Source organism: Lissotriton helveticus, chromosome 9 (genome assembly GCF_964261635.1).
Source record: "Lissotriton helveticus chromosome 9, aLisHel1.1, whole genome shotgun sequence".
In the NCBI taxonomy this organism is placed as follows: Eukaryota; Metazoa; Chordata; class Amphibia; order Caudata; family Salamandridae; genus Lissotriton; species Lissotriton helveticus.
Genome location: NC_136070.1, coordinates 644,180,540 through 644,204,734, shown reverse-complemented (window position 1 = coordinate 644,204,734; position 24,195 = coordinate 644,180,540). Strand labels below are relative to the sequence as shown.

The following is a 24,195-nucleotide window of genomic DNA, read 5'->3' as shown; positions in this document are numbered from 1 at the left end:
ACACCTGTGCAGCGCAGGGACTCCTGGTCTTGAGAGTCCCTGCGGCGCGCTCCCTCGGTAGACTCGCGGTGCTCCCTCCTCCTTCCTCAGACCGGCAAGCACTCCAGCAGCCTCGACCCCACGCCACACGCCGCGCAGCGGCACCCGCGAAGCGGGTGCTGCAAGTTGTTAACAAGCGGCAGGGCGGTCGATCCCTCCCGGGATATGGGGAGGCTAGGTGGAAGAGGATTTGGCGTTGTGCAGCAACCAGCAACACCCAGGTTGGTTTCCTCCGTGGAAAGGGTCTTGTATTTATTATAATCCATGCATTTAACAGTTGCATTTGCCAAGTGTGTTACTATTGGGTGGGTGTGTGTGTGTGTGTGTGTATATATATATATATATATATATATATATATATATATATATATATATATACACACCAGCAGCTTCCTTCGCAGGAAAACAAACAGTGCGCACTCACAGGATTCTTGTATTACCCCAATTTCTTTAATTATCCAACAGCATCCAGTTTCAAAAGGAAATACCGACGCATTTCGTTATCTACAGATAACTTGGTCACCATTGATATTACACATTTAAATCACCCTATAAGAAGTGAAAAGCCAAACATGTGACTCGTGATGTCACTCAGTGTTAACTTACACAGCCTTCTGGTAATCGTAATCGTTCATTTTACGTTGCAATGTATTATTTTTTTACCTTTGATCACGTTCATAATGAAATTATACCTAGAGGGAGGAAATCAGTTCATTTTAGAATTTTTTTAAGTGGATGGTTTCAACAGAAACTTTAATGATCTTTTTGTTCATTTTATCAAAACCGGTATGGCACGGACTGCAGTGTTCTCATTTCAGTCATGTCTTTAAGGGAACACCTTCGTCATTTTATGAGCTTAGTCACAAAACCTTGATTTTATATTATGACCGCACATTATTTTATGTCTATATCGATCGGAGCTCCGATTTTCGCTATTTATTAAAAAGAAGTCCCAACATGGGTTCTTTCTATTTTTACTGGTTTTTAGTAATGCGAGGAGACTTACTCCGCATTTTATTCAATATTACTGTTATTAGGCCCTCCAGTGGCTATTCAACCTTCTGAATGTCACATTCGTTACTATGTGGCACATTCTATCATCTCCCTACTAAGTTGCTACATTGCATTATTTTGTGAATTTTTTATCAGCCCTCTAGTGGGCGATTTGGTTAATTCATTATTCTAAATTACATTACTGCTTAGCTATGTCATTTTATGTTGAATTTGTGAGACAAAACATTTTGGGGAGACAAAAAACTAATTACGACTAACTAAGATGACAAAAGTACATTCTGACATAAAAAAAACACCACCATATATGTTGATAAAAATTCTTCCCCAGGATGGACATCACTATATCATGTTTATAATGAACTCAGTTTTTTTTAAAGATGAACATATAATTCTTCACTTTGATTAAGACCCCATGGAGTGGAAGTTCTAAAATTCAATATTTGACGGGATTCCCTGCGCCTCAGTTTCTTTTCCCGATCTCCACCTCTCACATGTGGAGATATTGTTTCAAGTGCATAGAACCGTAGTGATTTCCAGTCTCCTTCATGGCTAAGTTCCATATGTTTCGCAAAAGAGTTGCTCCTGTCCTTATTGATCGTTGCTCGCACGTGCTCGAGTATTCTCTTTTTCAACTCACACTTCGTGCTACATATATATTTTAGTGAGCACGGACATTTGATCATGTACACGACGAATTGGCTTTTGCACGTTATCAGTTCTTTGATTTGCCATGTCTAGTTGATAGGCCAGGCGACTTCCGTCGTATTTTTGGCAATCTGGCAAACTTTACATGCGTGGCATTTTAGGAAGCCCGTTGTCTTTAGCCATTGTATCCCTTTCTTTTTTTCCTTGATCTTGATGATGGCCAAGTACCAATTTTTCTCTCAAGTTTTTGGCACGGCGGAACGTGATGTTTGGATGTTTACTCATTATTCTGTTCACTGTTGGATCCAATTGCAAGTGTTTCCAATTTTTCCTGAAACAGTCTCACTGTAGTATCCTCTGATTGGCTTGCATTTAAATTTTCTAACACTTTGCGATTTTCATCCAATATGTCCTGTTTTTTCTTCTCATTGCGCGTTTCCAGCATTTTTTGATGATACCTCCTTTGTACCCATGATGTTTGAATTTCTTCGCCGTATTTTTACTATGTTCCTCCCATTCTCGTTGTTGAGAGCAGATACGGTGTAGTCTCAGAAATTCTCCACATGGGATATTATCCTTCACTGATGATTTGTGGAACCTATCCGCATGTAAGGTGGCATTTGTGGATGTCTCCTTTCTGTGAAGTGTGGTTTCCAGTTTATTATTAACAATGTAAATCTCTGTATCCAGGAATATAGCTCTTTCATTGCTGATGCTGTACGTGAATCTTATTTTAGCATCTGTTGAGTTCAAGATTTTAAAATACTCTTCAAATTCCTGTGCCGTACCATCCCACACTATTAGGAGATCATCAATATATCTTAGCCACTTCGTGACTTTGTTTACAAATCTGTCATTGTTGGGATGCCATGCTGTTTGTTGTTCCCACCATCCCATTGTGAGACACGCGTATGGTGGACTAAAAGAGAAACCCATCGCGCATCCCTTTACCTGCTGGTAGATCTCCTCACCAAGGAGGTACACATTTTGAGTGAGACACGTCTCGATCATATTCATTAACATTTGATTGTGTTGTTTGAATTGGATATCTCGCTCCTTTAGGAAAAAGCCCCATGCCATTAAGCCAATGTTGTTTTTAATATTAGTGGAAAGCGGTATTACATCCATCGTTATCAGCATATAGGATGCTTGCCATGGTAGATCTTGAAGGTGTCTTAAAAGATCCGTGGTGTCCTTAAGGAAGGAACTCAGATTTAACACAAAAGGCATTAGGAAAAATTCAATATAATTTGCTACCTGCTCCATTAATGATCCCTTTGCTGACACAATAGGTCGCCCTGGTGGTTTTAGTGGGTTCTTATGTACTTTGGGTAAAAAATATACCGTTGCTGTGATAGGATGTTCCGTACTCAAAAATGTCCTTTCATCGTCAATTGTTTTTTAGATTTAAATGTGTAGTATCAACCGTGACCAAGTTATCTGTAGATAACGAAACGCGTCGATATTTCCTTTTGAAACTGGATGCTGTTGGATAATTAAAGAAATTGGGGTAATACAGAATCCTGTGAGTGCGTACTGTTTCCTGCGAAGGAAGCTGCTGGTGAATCAATTACATAGGTCCTTAGCCTAACAATAGATAATGAAAACATTTCATCATAGACTTCAATAAGAACTATGGATAGTCTTCCAATGCCCAGCCGGACGGAGGAACATTTATTAGAACAGATGCAAAAAGAATAAACCAAAATGGAAGCACCAAAAAGATGAAGCGAGGGCACAATCCTGTACCAAGCGTGAAAGAAGAAGAATGAGAGGAAAGCAAAGTAACAGGCAAAAAAGTTGGAGCGAGTGGTGGCTTACAATACAATGCAAGCTTCAGTAAGCTCTACCAAGCAGTTAGCACAATACAATTTACACAATGGATACATTGTGGTACTGTTTTGAAAGTCGACGTTTCGATCCCTAGCTCCTAGTACAATGGGATCATCTTCAGGACTAATAAATACAAATGCCTGATTTGATTTTAACGCCTGTGGGAATAAAACAGGAAAAAAAGGGAGAAAAGAACAACATAATAAGGTACCCCATTAGGATTTGAGGTAGCATGTCAGCGTCATTATAGGTTGAAGGGACCATGTGCATGGTCTGTGACAAGGACAGTGTCTTCAACCGCTATTGTGAAAAAAGCGACAAGTTCTCGTTTGACCCATGCAATATCCAGTGATTGTGAATCGATCTATCGCTGTGCGGGGTGGCGTTCTGAGTGGAGGGGGTTTCTTCCAAGAACTGAGCTGATGTGAATTACATAGTTCATATGGAGGGCTGCGAAGCGATATCACGGTGAAGGTGAAAAGAGAGATACATACGACGCAGTGGGAATCTAAAGAGGTCATGGTGACACGTGAATTGTGCATTGTCTATGGAGTCAGTTATTGGTAGTTGCGTTGTTCGCTCGGGACGCGGTGCTGCGAAGGTTCAGGTGAGAGTGAACTAAAAGTTTTGTCGTAATGAATTTTATCATTTGGAGTGAGACAGGGGACAGGGAAGTTTAAGTGACCGTGAAAAGGATGCAGCGCAAATAGAGAATTAGACAATTCGTGAGAGGAATCGGGTGCCATATTCCGAGGATAGACTTAATTGTGAGTGGCGGGCGGCGCAGTTATGGTGTGATGCCGGCGCATTCACTAGTGAGCAAAGCTGACCTTTTTGAGGGGCCGTTGTGTTCCAAGCTCGGGGAGTATGGAGCGCGGTCAAGGTTCTATTCATGAATTGTTATCAAGGAAAGAGAGTACCCTCTGGACCCAAGGGAACTGGGTAGAGTGAAATAAAAGTTTTGTAGGTATTTCCTGGGTTGTTCGTAATTATTTAGAGAGACACAGTGTCCCTATATAAGGAGAAGGATGCTGTCATTCACATATTCACACACCATTACCCATACTTATGAAATTGCTATAGTCTACTAATGGAACCACAAAAGTATCTAATAATTCGGCATAGAACAGTACCTAGAGTTATATGAATTTTTTATCTTGTTAAAAAAGGGGCAATAGGTATTTATACTTTAGACAATATGACATGCAAATTCCGCTTTTTAATACAATGCCTACTGCTCATTAGTTTCACAATACATTTTAATACAGTTTAAATGAATAAAAAAACATATAACAATACAATTCAAATAAAATATCATGGATAAAATGCCCTAAACGGGGTGTCGACGCGTTTCGGTGGATAAGGCACGTGGCCCCACCTTCTTCAGGACAGTTAAAACAACATGGATCTGTGAATAGAGGAATCCAGAGTAAGGAAACATGTTTTTGTACAGTTGCACATTGATCCTACATTTACATTTGGAAATATATTATCTACTTTACTGTTTGCCCATTGTGGTTCTTACTAGACTAAAGTGGTTTAATGACCACCCCCTAAGGTTCACATTCATCAGCTTGTATGGCCACCCCTTTATGCAGACACCCTTCACGATCAAAAAAAAATTTCGATCAAAATTTTTTTTCATACCTGAACAGTCAGGCCTAAAACCACCCTCTATTTGGACCCCAGCTAGAACTATGGTTAACAAAGATGAGGAACTTTTTGAGACAGCTGTGGAAAAAGACATAGAAAGCTTACTGTGAAAGTAGGTCAAACTGTATAATAACAATCTATCAAAAGAATGCAGGGATGCGTTGAATAATCTTGAAACATGTGACACTATAACGATAAAACCAGGAGATAAGGGAGGTAGTATTGTACGAATGGAGACAGAGAACTACCGAGAAAAAATGCTCTCCCTTTTAACAGTAAAAGAACACTATAGATCCTCATCACAGGAGGAATGGCGAAGCCTACAGAGACACATTAAAAATGTTCTGGATATGGCAAAAGAGGATGAAATCATTTGCCAGGATGAATATGGTTTTTTACTGAACACTCATCCAGTAATTCCCGCGATATATGGCCTCCCAAAAGTGCACAAGTGTCTTTTGAATCCCCCAATGAGACCCATAGTTTCCAGTCTGAACTCCCTAACTGAGCCACTGAGCATATATGTGGACAAATTCCTTAGACCCATGGTAGCCCAACAAAAATCGTATATTAAAGATACAACTGAAATAATCAAGAAAGTTGAAGGTATCAAATTCGATGATGAAAAGCAGTGGCTTGTCTCACTAGACATCGAATCGTTGTATACTAATATACCGCAGGCAGCCACAGTAGAAACCATTAGTGACCTTTTGAGGGATGAAAATGGAGACCTGACGGAACATTCCACTTTTATAGTGGACCTAGTGGACATAATTTTGAGGAACAACATTTTCCTCTTTGAGGAAGATTTATATTGTCAGGTAAAGGGCACCAGCATGGGGGCTACCTGTGCACCTAGCCTGGCTTGCCTTTATGTTGGTGCCTTTGAAAACATGGATATATACAATCAAGCAGCACCATTTTATGAGAATGTGACAAATTGGTCGCGATTTATCGACGACATATTTTTCGTCTGGGATGGCGGAGAAGATGAATTGTTGGAGTTCATTGCATGGCTCAACTGTGGGGACCCAAATCTGAAATTCACTCACACCATGAGTCAGCAGGAATGTGCCTTCCTTGACATCACTATAAAAACAAAAGAGGGTGAGTTAATAGTGGATCTATACGTAAAACCGAGTGATCGCAACACGATGCTCCACTACAATAGTGACCACCCAAGATGCCAGAAGGATAACATACCCTTCGGCCAATTTCTGCGGCTTCGCAGAAATTGTACGAATAAAAAGGACTTTGAGATCCATGCTGAAAAATTAAAAATTAAGTTGAATGACAGGGGTTACCCCAAGAATATTATTAAGAAAGCGTATAAAAGAGCCAAATTCTACAATCGCGATGCATTATTTGAAGGAAAGACTGGAGAAAGAGAAAAAGCGGACAAAATAGTATTTGTCTCCAATTATTCTGTAATTAGTAACAAAGTAAAAAACATTATAAACAGAAATTGGAACTATCTTCAGGATAACAATTCTGCTAGGATTGAGAAACCATTGTTCTCATATAGACGGAATAGGACAATTAGGAATAGACTGGTGAGAACATATAAAGACAGAAATGAGATCCATCAAACTAGCATCACGACCAATAAGAAACTGATAGGCACATACCCATGCAGTACATGCGTGAACTGTAAATCGATAATTTTAGGAGAGAAGATCACGCTAAATAAGAATACACATACTGCTAAAAACATGTTCAATTGTAAGACTCAAAATGTTGTTTACTTAATAATGTGCCCATGTGGCTTAGGTTACATAGGGGAAACAAGTAGAGAAATGAGGACCAGACTGAATGAGCACAGGTCCGCGATCAGAACCAAAAAAAGGAATGCCCCTTTAACGGACCATTGGGCAGAATGTAATCACACAGTAGACGAACTTCGCTGGTGCATTTTAGAGAAAGTGACTATATCGAGGAGAGGGGGCAATGTAGATAAGAAAAGAAAAATGCGCGAGCAGTATTATATGTGTATGTTTAGAACCCACACTGAAGGTCTTAATAACCGTGAGGAATGGGAAAGAATGTACATTTGACCTTCTCCTGTATAATAAATATATATTCTCAGTTTATTAATAACCAGAAAATACAGCCACGAAAAGAAGAATGAATCTTAGGGTTAGTCAGTTCTCCCCCTTTTTTTACTTTGCTTTATGCCGTTAGAATAAGGAACGGTAACCCACATGTGGCTAATGCCAACAAAAGTTTGCGGAGACATACCGAAACGCTGAGGCTATAGTGTAGGTTTCTGACCTATCGGGTGACGAAATCTTGAGATTAATGTGCAAAACGGGCGATATACAAAAATTTGCAGCACAACGAGTTATTGCCCGATACTGATATTTAATGTGAAATTAACAAGGGGATATGAGGGGCGTGAAAGGATAAAAATAAAAATATACTTATACACGGGCGTCTGGTTTGATTCTAAACCTATGTCGCTAGAGCGATCACGACCTACCCCCGAGACGAGGAATTGTTGTATGAATAAAATAAGTGTGATAAGGAAAAACAAGCAATAATTCACCTCAAAACAAATGATACACTTGTAATCAAAAATGCAGATAAAGGGGGTGGGATAGTTCTCCAGGGGAAGTGGCATATATAGCAGAAATCCAACGGCAACTCGATAACAAAGATCACTACCTGAGACTGGCTTCAAACCCCACAAAAGAAATACAAGGATTGATCTTAAAGACTACCACAGAGGGACTCCATGCTGGCTTCCTCTCCAAAAAAGAATTCAATTTCCTGAACGTGAAAACACCATGTACTCCTGTAATATACACGCTACCAAAAATCCATAAAAATACAACCAATCCATCAGGACGTCCAATTGTTTCTGCCTGTGGCTCAATTTTGGAACCACTTGGTTCATACGTAGATTTCTTTATTAAAGAATGTATTCTAACTACCAAATGCTATGTAAGAGACTCAATGGAAATGATAAACATGATTGAACACCACCCCTACAATCCTCTGTCAGAGACTCTATGCACTATGGACGTAGAGTCTCTGTACACTAATATACCACAAACAACTGCTCTCTTGGTGATACAAAAAACACTGGACTCACGCCCACGCCCCCATGCTGTTCCCAGTACTTTCATCTAACAACTACTAGAACTGTGCCTTACTCGCAACTTCTTCACATTAAACAACCTCTTCTATCAACAAATCAAGGGCACCTCTATGGGGGCGATTTTTGCTCCCAACCTAGCGGTGCTCTTCATGGATCAATTGTAAACTAATGTCATTCTGACTCCGACAAACCCTTTTTTCCAAGGCATTGTTTTTTGGCGTAGATACATCGACGATATCTTCATTATTTGGAGACACGACGTCAATGTTCTATGTCAATTCCTACATTGGATGAACAATAATTGCTCAGGGTTGTCCTTCACAATCACCACTGACAGCGACTCTATTGCATTTCTAGATCTGACAATTTTTCATTCTGATGGCGAGCTACTAACACGCCTATATCGAAAACCCACAGAGCGGAATACCCTCCTTAACTACACCAGCAATCACCCTAGGGCTCTAAGGGACTCTCTTCCGTACTCTCAATTTTTGAGAATCAGGAGAAATTGTTCATGTAAGGAGGACTACTTCAGAGAGGCTACAGTCCTTGCCTCGAAACTGAAGGACCGGGGTTACCCTAAAAGAATTGTGAAAAATGCTTCTAAAAGAGCTTGGTATTGCCCCAGAGAAGTCTTGCTGACCCCGAAACCAAAAAAAGAGTTGCAAAGAATAGCATGAGTCACAACCTTCTCCCCGGTGTCCAATAAGTTGAGGAAAATTATATTGCACCATTGGCCCATTGTTAACCCCTTCGGTGCTCATGACGAGCTCAGCTCGTCATGAGGTACAGTGCTCCTGTGCTCATGACGAGCTGAGCTCGTCATGACCACACCCATTTCTATTATGGCCCAGCACAGGGGAGGTATAACAATAGCAGCCAAGGTGTTAATGCAGGCAGTCTGAACATTGACAAACCTCTATTTGCATTCAGAAAGAGTAGAGACCTGAAGGACCATCTGGTTAGAGCTGCGTAACCCATCACTCCTAACGCTACTACTCTTGATGCTGTCTGGGGTCTGTCCCCCATCATTGGTCACTCTAAATGTGGTGGTTGCAATGTCTGTTTGTACACAATTGAGGGTAAAAGCTTTACGTTAAACAACATTACAGTACATTGTCAATCATTCTCCAACTGCAACACATCGAATGTGATTTATCTTATCCACTGTCCATGCCAGAAAGTATATGTCGGACAAACAACGCAAGGAGTCAAGACCAGGATCTGTCAACACAGAAGCCGCATCAGATGCAAGACACCGAATGCGCCCCTTGTTGACCAGTTTTCTGATGCCAATCACAACGAGGACGACATACGCTGGACAGTTCTCAAAGTCCTGAAACTACCACAAAGGGGTGGCAATATGGCCCAATTGCTCAACAGAGAGGAACTAAAATCTATCATCCTATTTGATTCAATAAGGAATGGGCTTAATAGAACAGAGGACTGGACAACCCTGCTTTAAGCCCTTACCATATGAACTGCACAAAAATCGGACAATAACTACCCCAGTAACTGTTCTACAGACACTGTACAAAATGTAAACCCAATGTAATCCATCTTGCCAGGATGCACTGCTTAAACTGCAAAATTATAAATATGTAGAAAATGTGAGTAATATTGCCCGTAATACATGAGGCTTAACATGTATATTAGTGTTGCTTGACTTCGAAAATTGTGCACAATTATTCACATAGACACCACTGCAGCAACGACGCAATTGATTTTAATTGAGCACTCGGCGTTACTCACCACAACATCTAGCTCTTTCTCACCACTCTAAGATGTCTGCCACCGCTGCGCCCCTTTTCTAAGATGGCCCCCTCCTCTGGGCCATATACACACACTGGCTCTGTAGTCCCTTGTCCATTTTTACACCGAGCGTCTGCCGAATAACCCACATAAACGGCACGCCTAGGCCCACAATGTGTTCCAGCTACCACGCTTTAAGGAACGGAAGACCGAACGCCGTCTTCACGAGACTCAACTGAGGTAAGCTCGTGATAAGGAACCCAACTAACCAACAAACCATGGACTGCACTAGACATTGGTAACCCTACTTAAACACCTTCTCCCATTCCCGCAGCTCCTCGCAAATTAACAGCCATTGCTTGCTGCTTTCATCCTGCTTGATCCCTTGGACCTCGTGCCCGGCTGGGCACACAGAGCGTGATTGTGTCCATATGAGACCACGATCAACATTTTCAGTTTTAAAGGTAAACTGTTCCCCCTCCCTACTCTATAGCACGGTCCCCGGCATAGTAACCTTGCCGACCATCACAATACTCTTTTTCCTCTCCAGGCCATTTCATGAATAGAACATTGACCGCGCTCCATACTCCCCGAGCTTGGAACACAACGGCCCCTCCAAAAGGTCAGCCTTGCTCACTAGTGAATGCGCCGGCATCACACCATCACTGCGCCACCCGCCACTCACAATTAAGTCTATCCGCGGAATATGGCACCCGATTCCTCTCACAAATTGTGCCACCACGATCTTGGTAATTCTCTATTTGCGCCACATCCTTTTCACGGTCACTTAAACTTCCCTGTCCCCTGTCTCACTCCAAATGATAAAATTCATTACGACGAAACTTTTAGTTCACTCTCACCTGAACCTTCGCAGCACCGAGTCCCGAGCGAACAGCGCAACTACCAATAACTGACTCTATAGACAATGCACAATGAACAAGTTACTTACCTTCGGTAACGATATATCTGTAAGAAACAGTAGTTAGTATTAGATTCCTTACCTTAGAATATCCCCAGGCGTCAGTCTGGATCCGGAAACTTTTGCGTAGCAGTACCCCTGCGCGTCGGTAGGCGTCGTCTGCAGGCGTCCCCTGCGGCTCCGCGTCGTCGGCGTCGTGCGCCGTGATGACGTCGCTGGAGTATATAGACGCCGCCTCCGCGCGCTGACGTCAGTTCTTTGCACACAGCTTTTCCGCGCCAGAACACGCAGAGCCATGTGAGAACCAACACTGGTGCCATTTGAAACTAGGGCCCTGAAAGGGATGTCCTTAACCCTAGGTATCAGTTCGCAGAACGGGGAGGATGGGCGGGGCGGTAAGGAATCTAATACTAACTACTGTTTCTTACAGATATATCGTTACCGAAGGTAAGTAACTTGTTCATCTGAAAGAAACAGGTTAGTATTAGATTCCTTACCTTAGAATAGATACCCCAGCAATACCAACCCCGGTGGTGGGTCTGCGAACCAATACAACCTACACCAGAAAGTCCTGGAGGACCGAACGGCCAAAGAAGCCATCCCTCCGGACTTGACTGTCCAGGCAGTAGTGCCTCGCAAAGGTGTGCAGCGAGGCCCACGTGGCCGCCTGGCAAATGTCCTGCAAAGGGACTCCCCGGCCCAGGGCAGTAGTAGCCGCCGTGGCCCGAGTGGAATGGGCCCTCAGCCCAACAGGAGGCTCCTTCCGAGCCAAAGAGTAGCATGCTTTGATGCACAGGACGACCCACCGAGAGATGGTCCGTTTCTGTACCGCCCTTCCCTTCTTCTCACCCACGTAGCCAACAAACAGTTGGTCATCCACCCGGAACTGGCGTGTGCGATCCATATAGAATGAAAGCGCACGTTTTGGGTCCAGACGATGGAGCCGCTCTTCATCCTTTGAAGGATGCGGAGGCGGGAAGAAAGAGGGCAAGGTGATGGACTGCCCAATGTGAAAAGCAGAGACTACCTTGGGCAGGAAAGAAGGTCTAGTCCGAAGAACCACCTTATCAGGATGAACAGACAAGAAAGGAGGTTGAATAGAAAGAGCCTGGAGCTCACTCACTCTCCTGGCCGAGGTGATGGCTACCAGGAAGGCCGTCTTTAAGGTGAGAAGACGGAGAGGACAGGAATGAAGGGGCTCAAAGGGAGCGCACATCAGGAAAGTCAAAACCAGGTTCAAGTCCCACTGAGGCATCACGAACGGAGTTGGAGGATACATGTGCGTGATGCCCTTCAAGAATCTCAACACAATAGGGGACTTGAACAAAGATGGCTGATCAGGTAGCCTCAAGAAGGCGGAAAGGGCAGAAAGATAGCCCTTGATAGTGCCCAGAGCAGAGCCCTGCTGGGCAAGGGAAAGGAGGAAGAGGAGAACCTCAGACAGAGGGGCAGAAAGGGGATCCACAGCCTTCGCTGTGCACCATGCCACAAATCTGTTCCACCGGCAGGCGTATACCGACTTTGTGGAGGGACGCCTGGCTGCCAGAATGACATCACAGACTTCAGGAGGCAAGTCAAATGGCCTCAACTGTCGCCGCTCAATCTCCACGCATGGAGGTGGAGACTGGACAGGTTCGGGTGGAGGACCGTCCCCTGCTGCTGCGACAGAAGGTCCTCCTGAAGGGGCAGGCGGATCGAGGGACCGACTGTCATGCTGAGTAGCTCGGGATACCAGTACCTTCGAGCCCAGTCCGGAGCCACAAGGATAACTTGGGCCCGGTCGCGCCTGATCTTCTTCAGCACTCTGGGCAGAAGTGGTATAGGCGGAAAGGCGTACAACAGACCGCAACTCCACTCGCGCCGAAAGGCGTCGCCGAGCGAGTGCCGTCTTGGAAACTCCAACGCGCAGAACTGAGGACATTGCGCGTTCTCTTCTGTGGCGAATAGATCTAACCAAGGCTCTCCCCATCGCTGAAAGAGGCCTCTCGCCACATCCGAGTTCAGACGCCATTCGTGATCCACCGAGCACCGACGGCTGAGTTCGTCCGCCCTGGCGTTCAGAGAACCTGCCAGGTGTTGAACCGTCAGAGTCACGCCCTGACGTTCCAGCCATTGCCAGAGGCGCAGAGCCTCTTGGCAAAGGGTCCACGACCCCACACCGCCCTGTTTGTTGCAGTACCACATGGCGGTGGTGTTGTCCGTGAACACCTGCACTACACTCCCGTTGACAAAGGGGAGGAATGCCTTCAGTGCTAGGCGAATCGCCCGCAGCTCCAACATGTTGATATGGAGCCGGGACTCCGCCGGAGACCAGAGGCCTCTGATCTCCGCCTCTCCCAAGTGGCCACCCCAGCCTTGGAGGGACGCGTCCGTCACAACCACGTGCTCCGGTTGGGGAAGGGAGAGGGATCTGCCCCTGACCCAATCGCGGTCCGTAAGCCACCACTGCAACTGTCTCGCAGTGCCCTCCGAGATCAGGACATGGTCGGATAGGTTGCCCTGATGCTGGGCCCACTGAAACTTCAGGTCCCACTGCAGAGCCCGCATCCGCCATCTGGCGTGATGCACCAGAAGGATGCAGGAGGCCATCAGCCCCAGAAGCCGCAGCGTCAACCTGACCGAAACCCGGGATAACGGCTGAAAGATGGGAATCAGAGCCTGAATATCCCGGACCCGCCGTTCCGGAGGATAAACCCGAAACTGCGCCGAGTCGAGAACCGCTCCGATGAAAAGGAGCTTTTGAGAGGGACACAGGTGTGATTTCGGCACATTGATGGAAAACCCCAGCTCGTGCAAGAGGTCTGCCGTCATCTGAAGGTGGTGGACGACTGTCTGGGGCGAGCCCGCCTTCAACAGCCAGTCGTCGAGGTAGGGGAAGACTGAAACCCCTAACCGGCGCAGATGAGCTGCGACCACCGCCATCACTTTCGTGAACACCCGTGGGGCGCTGGTAAGGCCGAATGGGAGCACGATAAACTGAAAGTGCTCGTGGCCTACCGTGAACCGCAGGTAACGCCGGTGGGCCGGCAGGACGGGGATGTGAAAGTACGCATCCTGCAAGTCCAACGCTACCATCCAGTCTTGTGGGTCTAGAGCAGCCAAGACCTGAGCCAAAGTCAACATCTTGAACTTCTCCTTCCGGAGGAAGCCGTTGACGTTCCGTAGATCCAAGATAGGACGCAGGCCTCCCTTGTCCTTCTTGGGTACCAGAAAGTAGTGGGAGTAGCAACCACACCCTACTTCTGGCCCAGGAACGCGCTCGATGGCCCCCTTGGCCAAGAGGGCCGTAACTTCCTCCTGCAGAAGTGTCAAGTGGTCCCCCGACACACGGTGGTTCTGCGGTGGCATGGCTGGAGGAGTGGACTCGAAGGGGAGGGCATAGCCCCTTCGGACAAGCTGCAGCACCCACCTGTCCGATGTTATCGCGCGCCAGCGGGAGTGGTGATGGCGAACCCTGCCACCCACTGGCGTCACGTGAGCCCGAAAGCTCGGACTAGGAAGGCTTGGATGCCGCAGCGGAGGGAGGCGTGGACTGACCACGACGCTGGCCTCTACCGCCACCACGGCGGAAACCACGGGCGCCACCGCGCTGGGGAGCGCTCTGCGCCGCGTGGCTGGCAGCACGTGTGGGACCTCCCCTCCCTTGGCCACGAAAGGGCCGAAACGAACCCGTCTGCTGGCGCTGGGTCGAGAGACCCAAGGACTTGGCCGTGACCCTGGAGTCCTTGAAGCGCTCCAGCGCGTGGTCCGCTTTGTCACCAAATAGGCGACTGCCATCAAATGGCATGTCCATAAGTGTATTTTGGACGTCTGGTGAGAAGTTGGCAGATCTCAGCCAGGCATGGCGACGAATCGCCACCGTAGTGGACATGGCCCGTCCCAGTGAGTCCGTGGTGTCCAGACCACAACGGATCGAGTACCGCGCCGCATCCCGGCCTTCAACCAAGGCCCGGGTGAGCTTGTCCCGCACTTCCTGGGGGCATTGCGGCAAACACTCCTCGACCGTATCCCACAGGGAGTGGGTGTAGCGGCCCAAGAGGCACGCGGTGTTACAAGACCGCAGTCCAGCGCTCAAAGAGGAAAACACTTTTTTTCCAAATTGGTCGTACCTCTTTGATTCCCGGTCGGGCGGAGCCGACGGAAATGCGGACTGTGAAGTGGAGGCCTGGATCACCAGACTCTCCGGGGAGGGATGGGTGGACAGGAAGGCAGGGTCGTCCGAGCAGGGACGGTGACGCCTGGCAACGTTCCGGTCAACCGGCGCACCAGAAGCGGGCCTGGACCAGGTGCCCAGAAGGACATCCGTCAGGGCCTCATTAAACGGCAGCAGAGGCTCCTGGGGGCATGACTGCGGTTTAAAAACTTCCGTCAGGATATTCGGTTTGACCTTCGCGACGGGGAGCTCAAGGTGTAAGGCCTTGGCAGCCCTCATCAGGACCACCGAATAGGCAGCACCCGCCTCGGACGCCACAGGGGACGGAGAGACAAACCCAGGGTTGGGCGACTCGTCCAGGCCACTGGCATCACCCAGATCACCTACCCAGTCCACATCGTACTGGCAGGCACGGGATAGAGGGTCCTCAGACCCCTCCCAACCCTCTCCATACTCCTCCTCGTCATACCCATATTCTGGGTCGACGATATAGACATCGGGGTCAACGGGCCCCATCGACGTCGGGTCCGGCGTCGGCCGACGCCGGTCCGGCTCCGAGTCCGGAGTCGGGGAGGAAAGGGGGGTGGCGCCGCGCGGCGTCGGTGACCCGACGCCGGCCGGAGCCGACGGCGGAGTCGCTGCACCACGCGGGGGCGGTACCACGGGTTGGCCCACAGGAACCGACGCCGGAGAGGCCGGGAGACCAGCCGGCGACGAACCAGAGGGAACCAGCGGCGCCGGGGCCGGAGCCACCGGCGGCGCCGGGGCAGGAGCACCCGAACCGCTCGGGCCCCCAGACGGGACCGACGGGCCCGCAGGCGCCGAAGGCCCCGCCGGAGAAGACCTCGCCCTCATAGCAATGAGGAAGGCCTCGATCTCCTCACGCGACGCGCCTTCCCCAGGGACCGACAGGTGTGGGGTAGACGGCGTCGGCGACCCATGCGGGACCGCGGGGGTGGGGTCACCCGAGCCCCCGGCCGCAGCACGCGGGCGTCGGGGGGAGTCGGGGGTGCGATGGCGACGCCCCGACTTCTTGTGCTTACCTGACGAGCCGGAGGAATGGTGGCGACTCCCGGAGCGCCCATGGCGGCTCCGCGACCGCTCCCTCGACCGCTCCCTCGACCTCCGACCGGACCGGGACCGCTCTCGACGCGGGGCCGACAACCGGAGCTCGAGAAGCTTGCGGGACCGCTCCCGCCTAGCTTTTCCAGTCAAGGCCCGACAGTCGACGCAGGACTCCACGTCGTGGTCCGCGCCCAGACACCGGAGGCAGAGTCGATGGTGGTCGGTGACCGACATCAGGCGGTCGCACTCGTCACAACTCTTGAAACCGGGCATCCTACCGGCACCGTAAAGATCAATCAGTTAACAAAAAACTTGGTCAAAAGACCGGAGTACTGCTCTTCGGATCTGCGCTAACTGGCGCGGAAAAAAGAAGAACTGACGTCAGCGCGCGGAGGCGGCGTCTATATACTCCAGCGACGTCATCACGGCGCACGACGCCGACGACGCGGAGCCGCAGGGGACGCCTGCAGACGACGCCTACCGACGCGCAGGGGTACTGCTACGCAAAAGTTTCCGGATCCAGACTGACGCCTGGGGATATTCTAAGGTAAGGAATCTAATACTAACCTGTTTCTTTCAGATTCACGTGTCACCCTGAACTCTTTAGATTCCCACTGCGTCGTATGTATCTCTCTTTTCACCTTCACCGTGATATCGCTTTGCAGCCCTCCATATGAACTATGTTATTAACATCAGCTCAGTTCTTGGAAGAAACCCCCTCCACTCAGAACGCCACCCCGCACGGCGATAGATCGATTCACAATCACTGGATATTGCATGGGTCAAACGAGAACTTGTCGCTTTTTTCACAATAGCAGTTGAAGACACTGTCCTTGTCACAGACCATGCACATGGTCCCTTCAACCTATAATGACACTGACATGCTACCTCAAATCCTAATGGGGTACCTTATTATGTTGTTTTTTTCTCCCCTTTTTTCCTGTTTTATTCCCACAGGCGTTAAAATCAAATCAGGCAATTGTATTTCTTAGTCCTGAAGATGATCCCATTGTACTAGGAGCTAGGGATCGAAACGTCGACTTTCAAAACAGTACGGCAATTTATCCATTGTGTAAATTGTATTGTGGTAACTGCTTGGTAGAGCTTACTGAAGCTTGCATTGTATTGTAAGCCACCACTCGCTCCAACGTTTTTGCCTGTTACTTTGCTTTCCTCTCATTCTTATTCTTTCACGCTTGGTACAGGATTGTGCCCTCACTTCATCTTTTTGGTGCTTCCATTTTGGTTTATTCTTTTTGCATTTGCTCTAATAAATGTTCCTCTGTCCGGCTGGGCGTAGGAAGACTATCCATAGTTCTTATTGAAGTCTATGATGAAATGTTTTCATTATCTATTGTTAGGCTAAGGACCTATGTTCTTTAAAATAAGTAATCGCCCGAGGTCCAAAGCTACTTGATCGGGTCCCCTTGTTAATTATACGGTGAATCAATTACGGCGTGGCTCGACATACATATAAAAATGTATGCTGTTCATTTGACATCTGTGAAGCCTTTCTGTTAGAGGGCATTGCATAAATAAAACCCAAGAATTATTCTGAAAAGAGAGTCTTTGATGTGCTTCATTTTATAAAGTGAAATCCCTTTCCAGGGGGTGTTGTGTTACGTCTATTGCTTTATCACGTTTGAGCCACCATGTGGTATTCTGAATTATCTGGAAGTGAAAAGAAGGATAGCAATGCAGGCACAGTGACGTTTAGTACTGACAAGTAGGAGTATATATAATATTTTTGTAGTGTAAACCTGTCCAAATGGCAACGGAGAACTGTACATGGTCAAAGACAAGCATAAAGACAAAAGTAACAGTAGAGGAAGTTTAGGTATGGACAGTTAATGTGTCCTTGTAGCCATTTTTACTTTCTGTGTGCTGAAGGTCTCTGCCAGGTCACACAGAAAGATATTTAATCCCTGTCATAACAGCCACAGACAGCAACAACAGGAACATTGGTTAAAGACATCTTGTTGGGCGAACCAGCAAAGTGTTTGAAAAAAATTGATGGTGTGAAGAAAGGTTCAGAGATGCTGGTATTTTATTTAGAAAATACAACAAAGAAGTTTGTATGGATTGTTACCTCTTGAGAAAACATCCAGAGTTCCTTCTACTGCACTTGTCCTCAGGCCCTTTCCAGTGCTCTCTAATTTCTTCTAACCTCTTGTTTTTCTTCCAAATTATATCTGTCACTTTTGTCAGGCACCCTTTTGTACTTAGTCACAAAATCTTCCCTTTCCCTTGGTAGTTATCTTTTGCTCTCTTACATATTTTAACCTTTGCCCCTTCATTTGTTTTCTTTCCTTACCTCCTTATTCCATTTCTCCTCACCCACTTAATATGTAGTGGACACAAACCTTCAATAGCCATCATGGCTCGCAGCTCTCGGCTCAGCAGCTGAAATCGTCGTTCTAGGTCCTGCTCCTCCATCCTGACAAACAGCACGGGCAAATCGAGGTGGCAGGTATGAGGGAGTTGAGGAAAAAGTAAGAGGATTAACAGATCAAACATACCCAACATCAATGAGAACTGTTATTCAGATCAATTATGAAAGATGGGCCACCACTTTTGGTTGCGGATCCCCCACTTCTCACAACCCAGGGATCACACCACTTCTTTACAATCATCAATGTAGCTCTTGTGTCCCCTCTACTGCTGCTCTCCACTACCAACATACCATTTCTTCCTATCCCCAGAGCCTAAAAAACACTCACAGCAGCTGCAGTTGGTCTTGGCGCCGGATCAGTGCGTTCTTCTTGTTCACAAGAGTGAACCACTCCTGAATGAATTCTTCTTCCTGAGATTTGTTTGATCCTGGTAAAAAAAAATTATCATTCAGGCAAGAGAAACAACACCTCACCTTTCTTCTGCAAAGAAATCTCACCCGCTTTGCATCACTCAATAAGTCCTCTTCTCAGAAATACTTTTTACCTGTTGCTCAGCACAATCTGTTACTCAAACTTGCCATAAAATCATTTAGAATCTAAAGAAGACCTCACCCATGCCCTCCACAACTTCCTCTGCATTAACAATTTTTAACCAAAACCAACTACCTACCACTAAAAACACACTTTTTATTAACAATTGTTATCTAAATCAAATACAACCTAGTGTCTACTTAGAGAGATATATGGTTAAGTCCAGTATGCCAGCATACATTATTTAACAATGCAATGGTAAAGCCAATAGGTTGCGACTTTATAATGTGAGTGCTGAACTGTTCACTTTGCCGTTTTCCTGTAAAGTATTGTAAAAAAAGTAAAAGAAAAAAATTCAAAATACGGGAGGAAAAGCAAACATATATCTGATGGTATCTCAAAATTGTACATTGAATTCAATGTTTTCAATCTTTATTAATAATAGGGTTTATTTTTCAAATTATTTTCACTCAAGAAACACTGAGCAGAATTTAAAAAGAATAAGGAAGTGTCTGAATGTACAGGGAACCACTTGCCAAATCCGTGTTTACTTTCCACAGGATTTTGCCATTTGGTCCTCTCTAGTAGCCTAGGGAATACATTTAAGGGCCACAGGATCAGTGTCATGCTAAGTACACCTTCTGCCCCAGACACCAGCTGAGTAGGTGCAGCTTATTGCCCTTTTCCAGTGCCGTAAAACCACTTGTGTGTCAAAGCTTGTGCTTTCCTGCAATATTAAATGTAGAAGATAAAACAAAAGCATCCATTAAAGTCTGCTCTTTAGCGGTGAATTACTACTTTTAGAGCACTGAAAATAAAGAGAAGATCTAACTCACCTCTTCTTTAACGTTGTTGCAAATCTATGAAGAATATTTAACCTGGCTTGTAAAGGTGAACATTGGTTTTAACTGAAATTCAAGGTGAGTTTCCATAGGGCTTCCTAGCCTGTTAAAATACTTGAGTTAATGCTGTCCAACTGCAGTCAAAGGTGGGCTTTTATATATCAATCACAAACAAGTATTTCAGGAACACCCCCACACTACTCTGATTGCATACTAACTGCTGGAGAATTCCAATGAGGTCATGCAGTCACAAAAAATCCATTCCAAGACTGACATGTAGTTACGCCTTGTTTACTTATCTTGATTGCATCCAATCCTGGATTGGTTTCAGTTGTCCATAAAACTAGGGCTTATTCAGGTTGAATGGCATTAATAGAGAGCCATGAGAGAAGTCGAAGAGGAAAAGATGTCCTTTTACCATACAAGTACCACCTGCTGTTTTGGTATTTGCTTGCGAGACTGGCTTATTAATACTCACTCTCTCTTACTTCTAAACAGGGGTACGATTCAAACAAAAATATTTTCGCCTGGTCCGTTCCATTTTCTTTGAATGAAGCAAAAGCTCAGTGGACGAGTAACCCACTCAACAAGCAGTGAAAGAAGGTGGCATTGTCTCAGGGGCAGAGTGTGGGGCCCAAACACTCACCTCCTGAAAACAGAAACAGCTGTATAAATGTGGACTGGCTATCATTTTAAATGTTTAAGTGTCTTTTCTGAAGTTGTTAGACATGCCATACCTGGATTTTCAGTGTGACAAGAAGCTATGAACATATGTAGGAACAATGCTGGAGAATACATAAGTAAAGCGCATTCATCATCACTAAGTCACTATTGCAACGGTCCACCGATATTCCCCATGGCCATTGATCCAGGACCACATAGTACATTGCTTCCAACAGTACCTGAGTCCATGAGGCGTCGTAGCTCTTTCTCCACCACTGAGGCGCGACCGTCTATTTGATTCTGTTCATTCTCCAGGGCTTGTAACTCTGCCAGGACATACTGACTGGTGTCCTGGAACCTCTGCTATAGAAGGAGAAGGGAATTATAAGTAAAACTCACCTACCAAAGGTCAAAGTTCTAACTGTAAATCTGCTGCACACCAACCCATCACAAACGCATTGAACTATGAGAGAGGCAATAAAGCAGATTATTCATACAAAAAGCTGGATATGCAGAACTAACATGGTAAAATAGATTTACACTAGAAACGGTCTTATTGAGATTGACACCAATAAAAATAAAGTTTGGTATGGATGCAAATGGGCCCTAGATCAGCTGAGTCATTTCCATTTTCTAAATTATAGGGACAGGCGTCCTTAACACCACTATACTAAGTTAGGTAGACATACAATGGCGGACACACAGACGGAACCTAACCCATCATACCGGATTCTCTTCCTCTGGAATGCGGGCTTCCGTGCCAGTCTCCGTGGATTGTGGTGGTTCTTCAAGTGAAACACTCTGCCTATTAGCATCTAGAAAAGGAGGAAAACAAATAATTCAGGCCAGTAGTCTAGTTAAGTGGTAAAGTATGCTGTGCCACCAGCACAAAACATAAAGCATAGGAATATAAGCATATAAAATGTGGCTTCAATGCCAAGAAAAAGACGCATTTATGTTTGGTGTGCTTCTGTGACTCTTCTCCTATGAACAGCTTGTGAGTATCCTGTCATCTGTTGAACAGGCCGTAAAACTTCATTCCAAACGTATAGTTGGTAAAGAGCATGCATCCCCTGCATGTGCATTACCATGTTAGCTCCTATGCACTGCTACCTACAGCTTTAGTTCCCTATCAGTGGCCAAATGGAATAAAACTTTAAGACCAATAAACAGATGGGGGTCTATGGTCGGTACTGGTAGTAGGGGAGAGTCTTAGAACTAGGGCACTGAGTTACCATGATGGTTTTTGCTAAGCTCCCATATAAAAACTCTCTACTACACCAACCTTTCCAAGATTAAAAAACCAAGAAGAATTGATAATGATCAAAAGAAGTTGCCTGCCAAACTAAATGCAATATGTTTCAGAGAACGTTTTGCGAAAAAGGGGATCTTTGGGCAACAAACCATCCAGGAAGTGATAACTGACAAAGAGGCGAGGTCCGTGAGATTTTCTGCCCAACACATCTTGAAAAAAGGCACTGATGAATCCTTTTGCTCTGACTGCATGACCTGTTCTCTCAGACTGATGAACTCTGCGGCTGATGACAAGATTTTCTCTGAACGATCACCCAGCATGTAGACCCAGATGTTGATTTTTAGGTCTTGCTTAGGCAGCACTTGTGCTTTCTCTTCGAGACATGCTGTATTCAGGTATGGACTTGAAGCTATGCCCATTTTCCACTCATCTTTCCAATTGGTTCCTGTTACTGTCCTTTCTAAATGGTTGCTTTTGATTCATGAACAGGCTTAGTAGCCTCTTCTTAGTACCACCTTCTCTCCTTTTGTAACCTCCCATGAGGACTGGCTCTCTTACGTGTGTTGTTACTCTGTATGTTTTATTTACAATCTGTGAGCATTATTTTACTACTGACTTTATCCTAGCTGCTGATACAGGCAGGACAAGCTCTCCCTCTTCACTCTGCACACGTAGCGAAATGCACCTTCATCTTTAAGAATAGCGGCTGGCCTTTCTTTTCTCTGAGGCAGCTCACCAAACTCAATTTTTTCAATATTATATATTTTTAGTAAGCAACGCAGCACAGGCAGTGTGTGGCGCTGCGTATGCAAAGGAATATGCTACTTACCAGTATGCATCTGTTCTTGGCATGTAGGGCTGCTGACATTCATATCTGTGCATAGATCGCCACCTAGTGTTGGGTCCGGATGATTGCACATTGTTGTCCTGGAAGAGTCTTCGAAGTATCACGAGATAGGTGGCTCCTCCCTCGGACTACAGTGCGCATGGGCATCCTCTCCATTATCAGATTGTTATTCGCCACTGTGGCAGAGATGGAGTATAGTACAGTAAGAGATGTCCATGCAAAGAGTGAATGCTACAGCTGCGACAGGCACCGGGGAGGTGGGTGGGCGATATGAATGTCAGCAGCCCTACATGCTAAGAACAGATGCATACTGGTAAGTAGCATATTCCGTTCGTGGCACGTGGGCTGCTGAATTCATATCTGTGCATAGAATGTATAGCAGTATCTCCCTTAGCGGTGGCTACCTGTGTCAGCTGCAGCAGTCTGGAAAAGAGTTTTGAGAAAAGCCTTTCCGACAGCAGCTTGCTGTTTTGAGTGTACATCTACACAGTAGTGTTTTGTAAATGTATGTGTGGTTGACCATGTAGCTGCTCTACAAATTTCGTGTAAAGGAATATTTCCTAGGAAAGCCATGGATGCCCCTAGCTTGCGTGTTGAATGCGCCCTAGGGGGAACTGTTAAGGTGCGTTTTGCCTTCAAATAACATATTTGGTGCACTTAACTATCCATCTGGCTTACCTGATTTTGAAATAAGATTACCTTTGTGTTGTGGAGAGAAGGCAACAAAATTGTTTTGTCTTCCGAATTTTTTTAGTTCTGTCTATGTAATATAGCAGAGCTCTTTTGACAACTAGGGTATGCAAGGCCCTTTCAGCTACTGTTTGTGGGTTCTGAAAGAACACTGGCAGTTCTATTGTTTAATTTATATGGAAATGAGATACCACCTTTGGCATGAATTTAGGGTTTGTTCTAAGAACTACTCTATTTGCATGTACTTGAATAAATGGCTCTTGAATAGTTAGGGCTTGCAGCTCACTTACTCTTTGAAGCGAAGTAATGGCAATAAGGAAAGCCACTTTCCAAGTAATAAATTGTAGTTCGCATGAATGTAGTGGTTCAAAAGGTGGTCCCATTAGTCTGGTTAAGACAACGTTTAGATTCCAGACTGGTGAAGGTCGGTGTCTTGGAGGAATTACGCGTTTAAGTCCTTCCATAAACGCTTTAATTGCTGGCACCCTAAATAGTGAAAGGTGTTGCCTGTTTTGCAGATATGCTGCTAACGCAGCTAGGTGTATTCTGATGGAAGAAAAGGCTAAATTGCACCGTTGGAGGTGCAATAGGTAGCAGATGATGTTTTGAGTGGAAGCATCAAGTGGGTTAATGTCATTGTTGTTACAGTAAATGACGAAACGTTTCCACTTTGCTGCATAGCATGCTCTGGTAGTGGGCTTCCTTGCCTCTTTGATAATATTCATGCAGTCTGGAGGCAAGTTGAGGTATCCAAATTCTAAGATTTCAGGAGCCAGATCGCTAGGTTTAGCTGTTGCGGGT

At 45.8% G+C, this 24,195-nt stretch overlaps 1 protein-coding gene across 9 annotated transcripts in view; it reads right to left on the bottom strand.

Annotated features, from left to right (window-relative positions):
• EHBP1L1 (EH domain binding protein 1 like 1) overlaps positions 1-24,195 on the bottom strand; it is a 260,212-nt gene that overhangs the window by 15,604 nt on the left and 220,413 nt on the right. For 7 of the 9 annotated variants that reach the window (XM_078660724.1, XM_078660729.1, XM_078660727.1 and 4 more), the window contains 4 exons: positions 21,329-21,417; positions 20,842-20,965; positions 18,894-18,993; positions 18,537-18,610 (listed from right to left, as the gene is read on the bottom strand). In XM_078660724.1, coding sequence (XP_078516850.1) covers positions 18,537-18,610; positions 18,894-18,993; positions 20,842-20,965; positions 21,329-21,417 — 387 coding nt within the window. The remainder of the gene's footprint in view (positions 1-18,536; positions 18,611-18,893; positions 18,994-20,841; positions 20,966-21,328; positions 21,418-24,195) is intronic. The other 2 variants (XM_078660730.1, XM_078660723.1) reach the window with 1 other exon arrangement.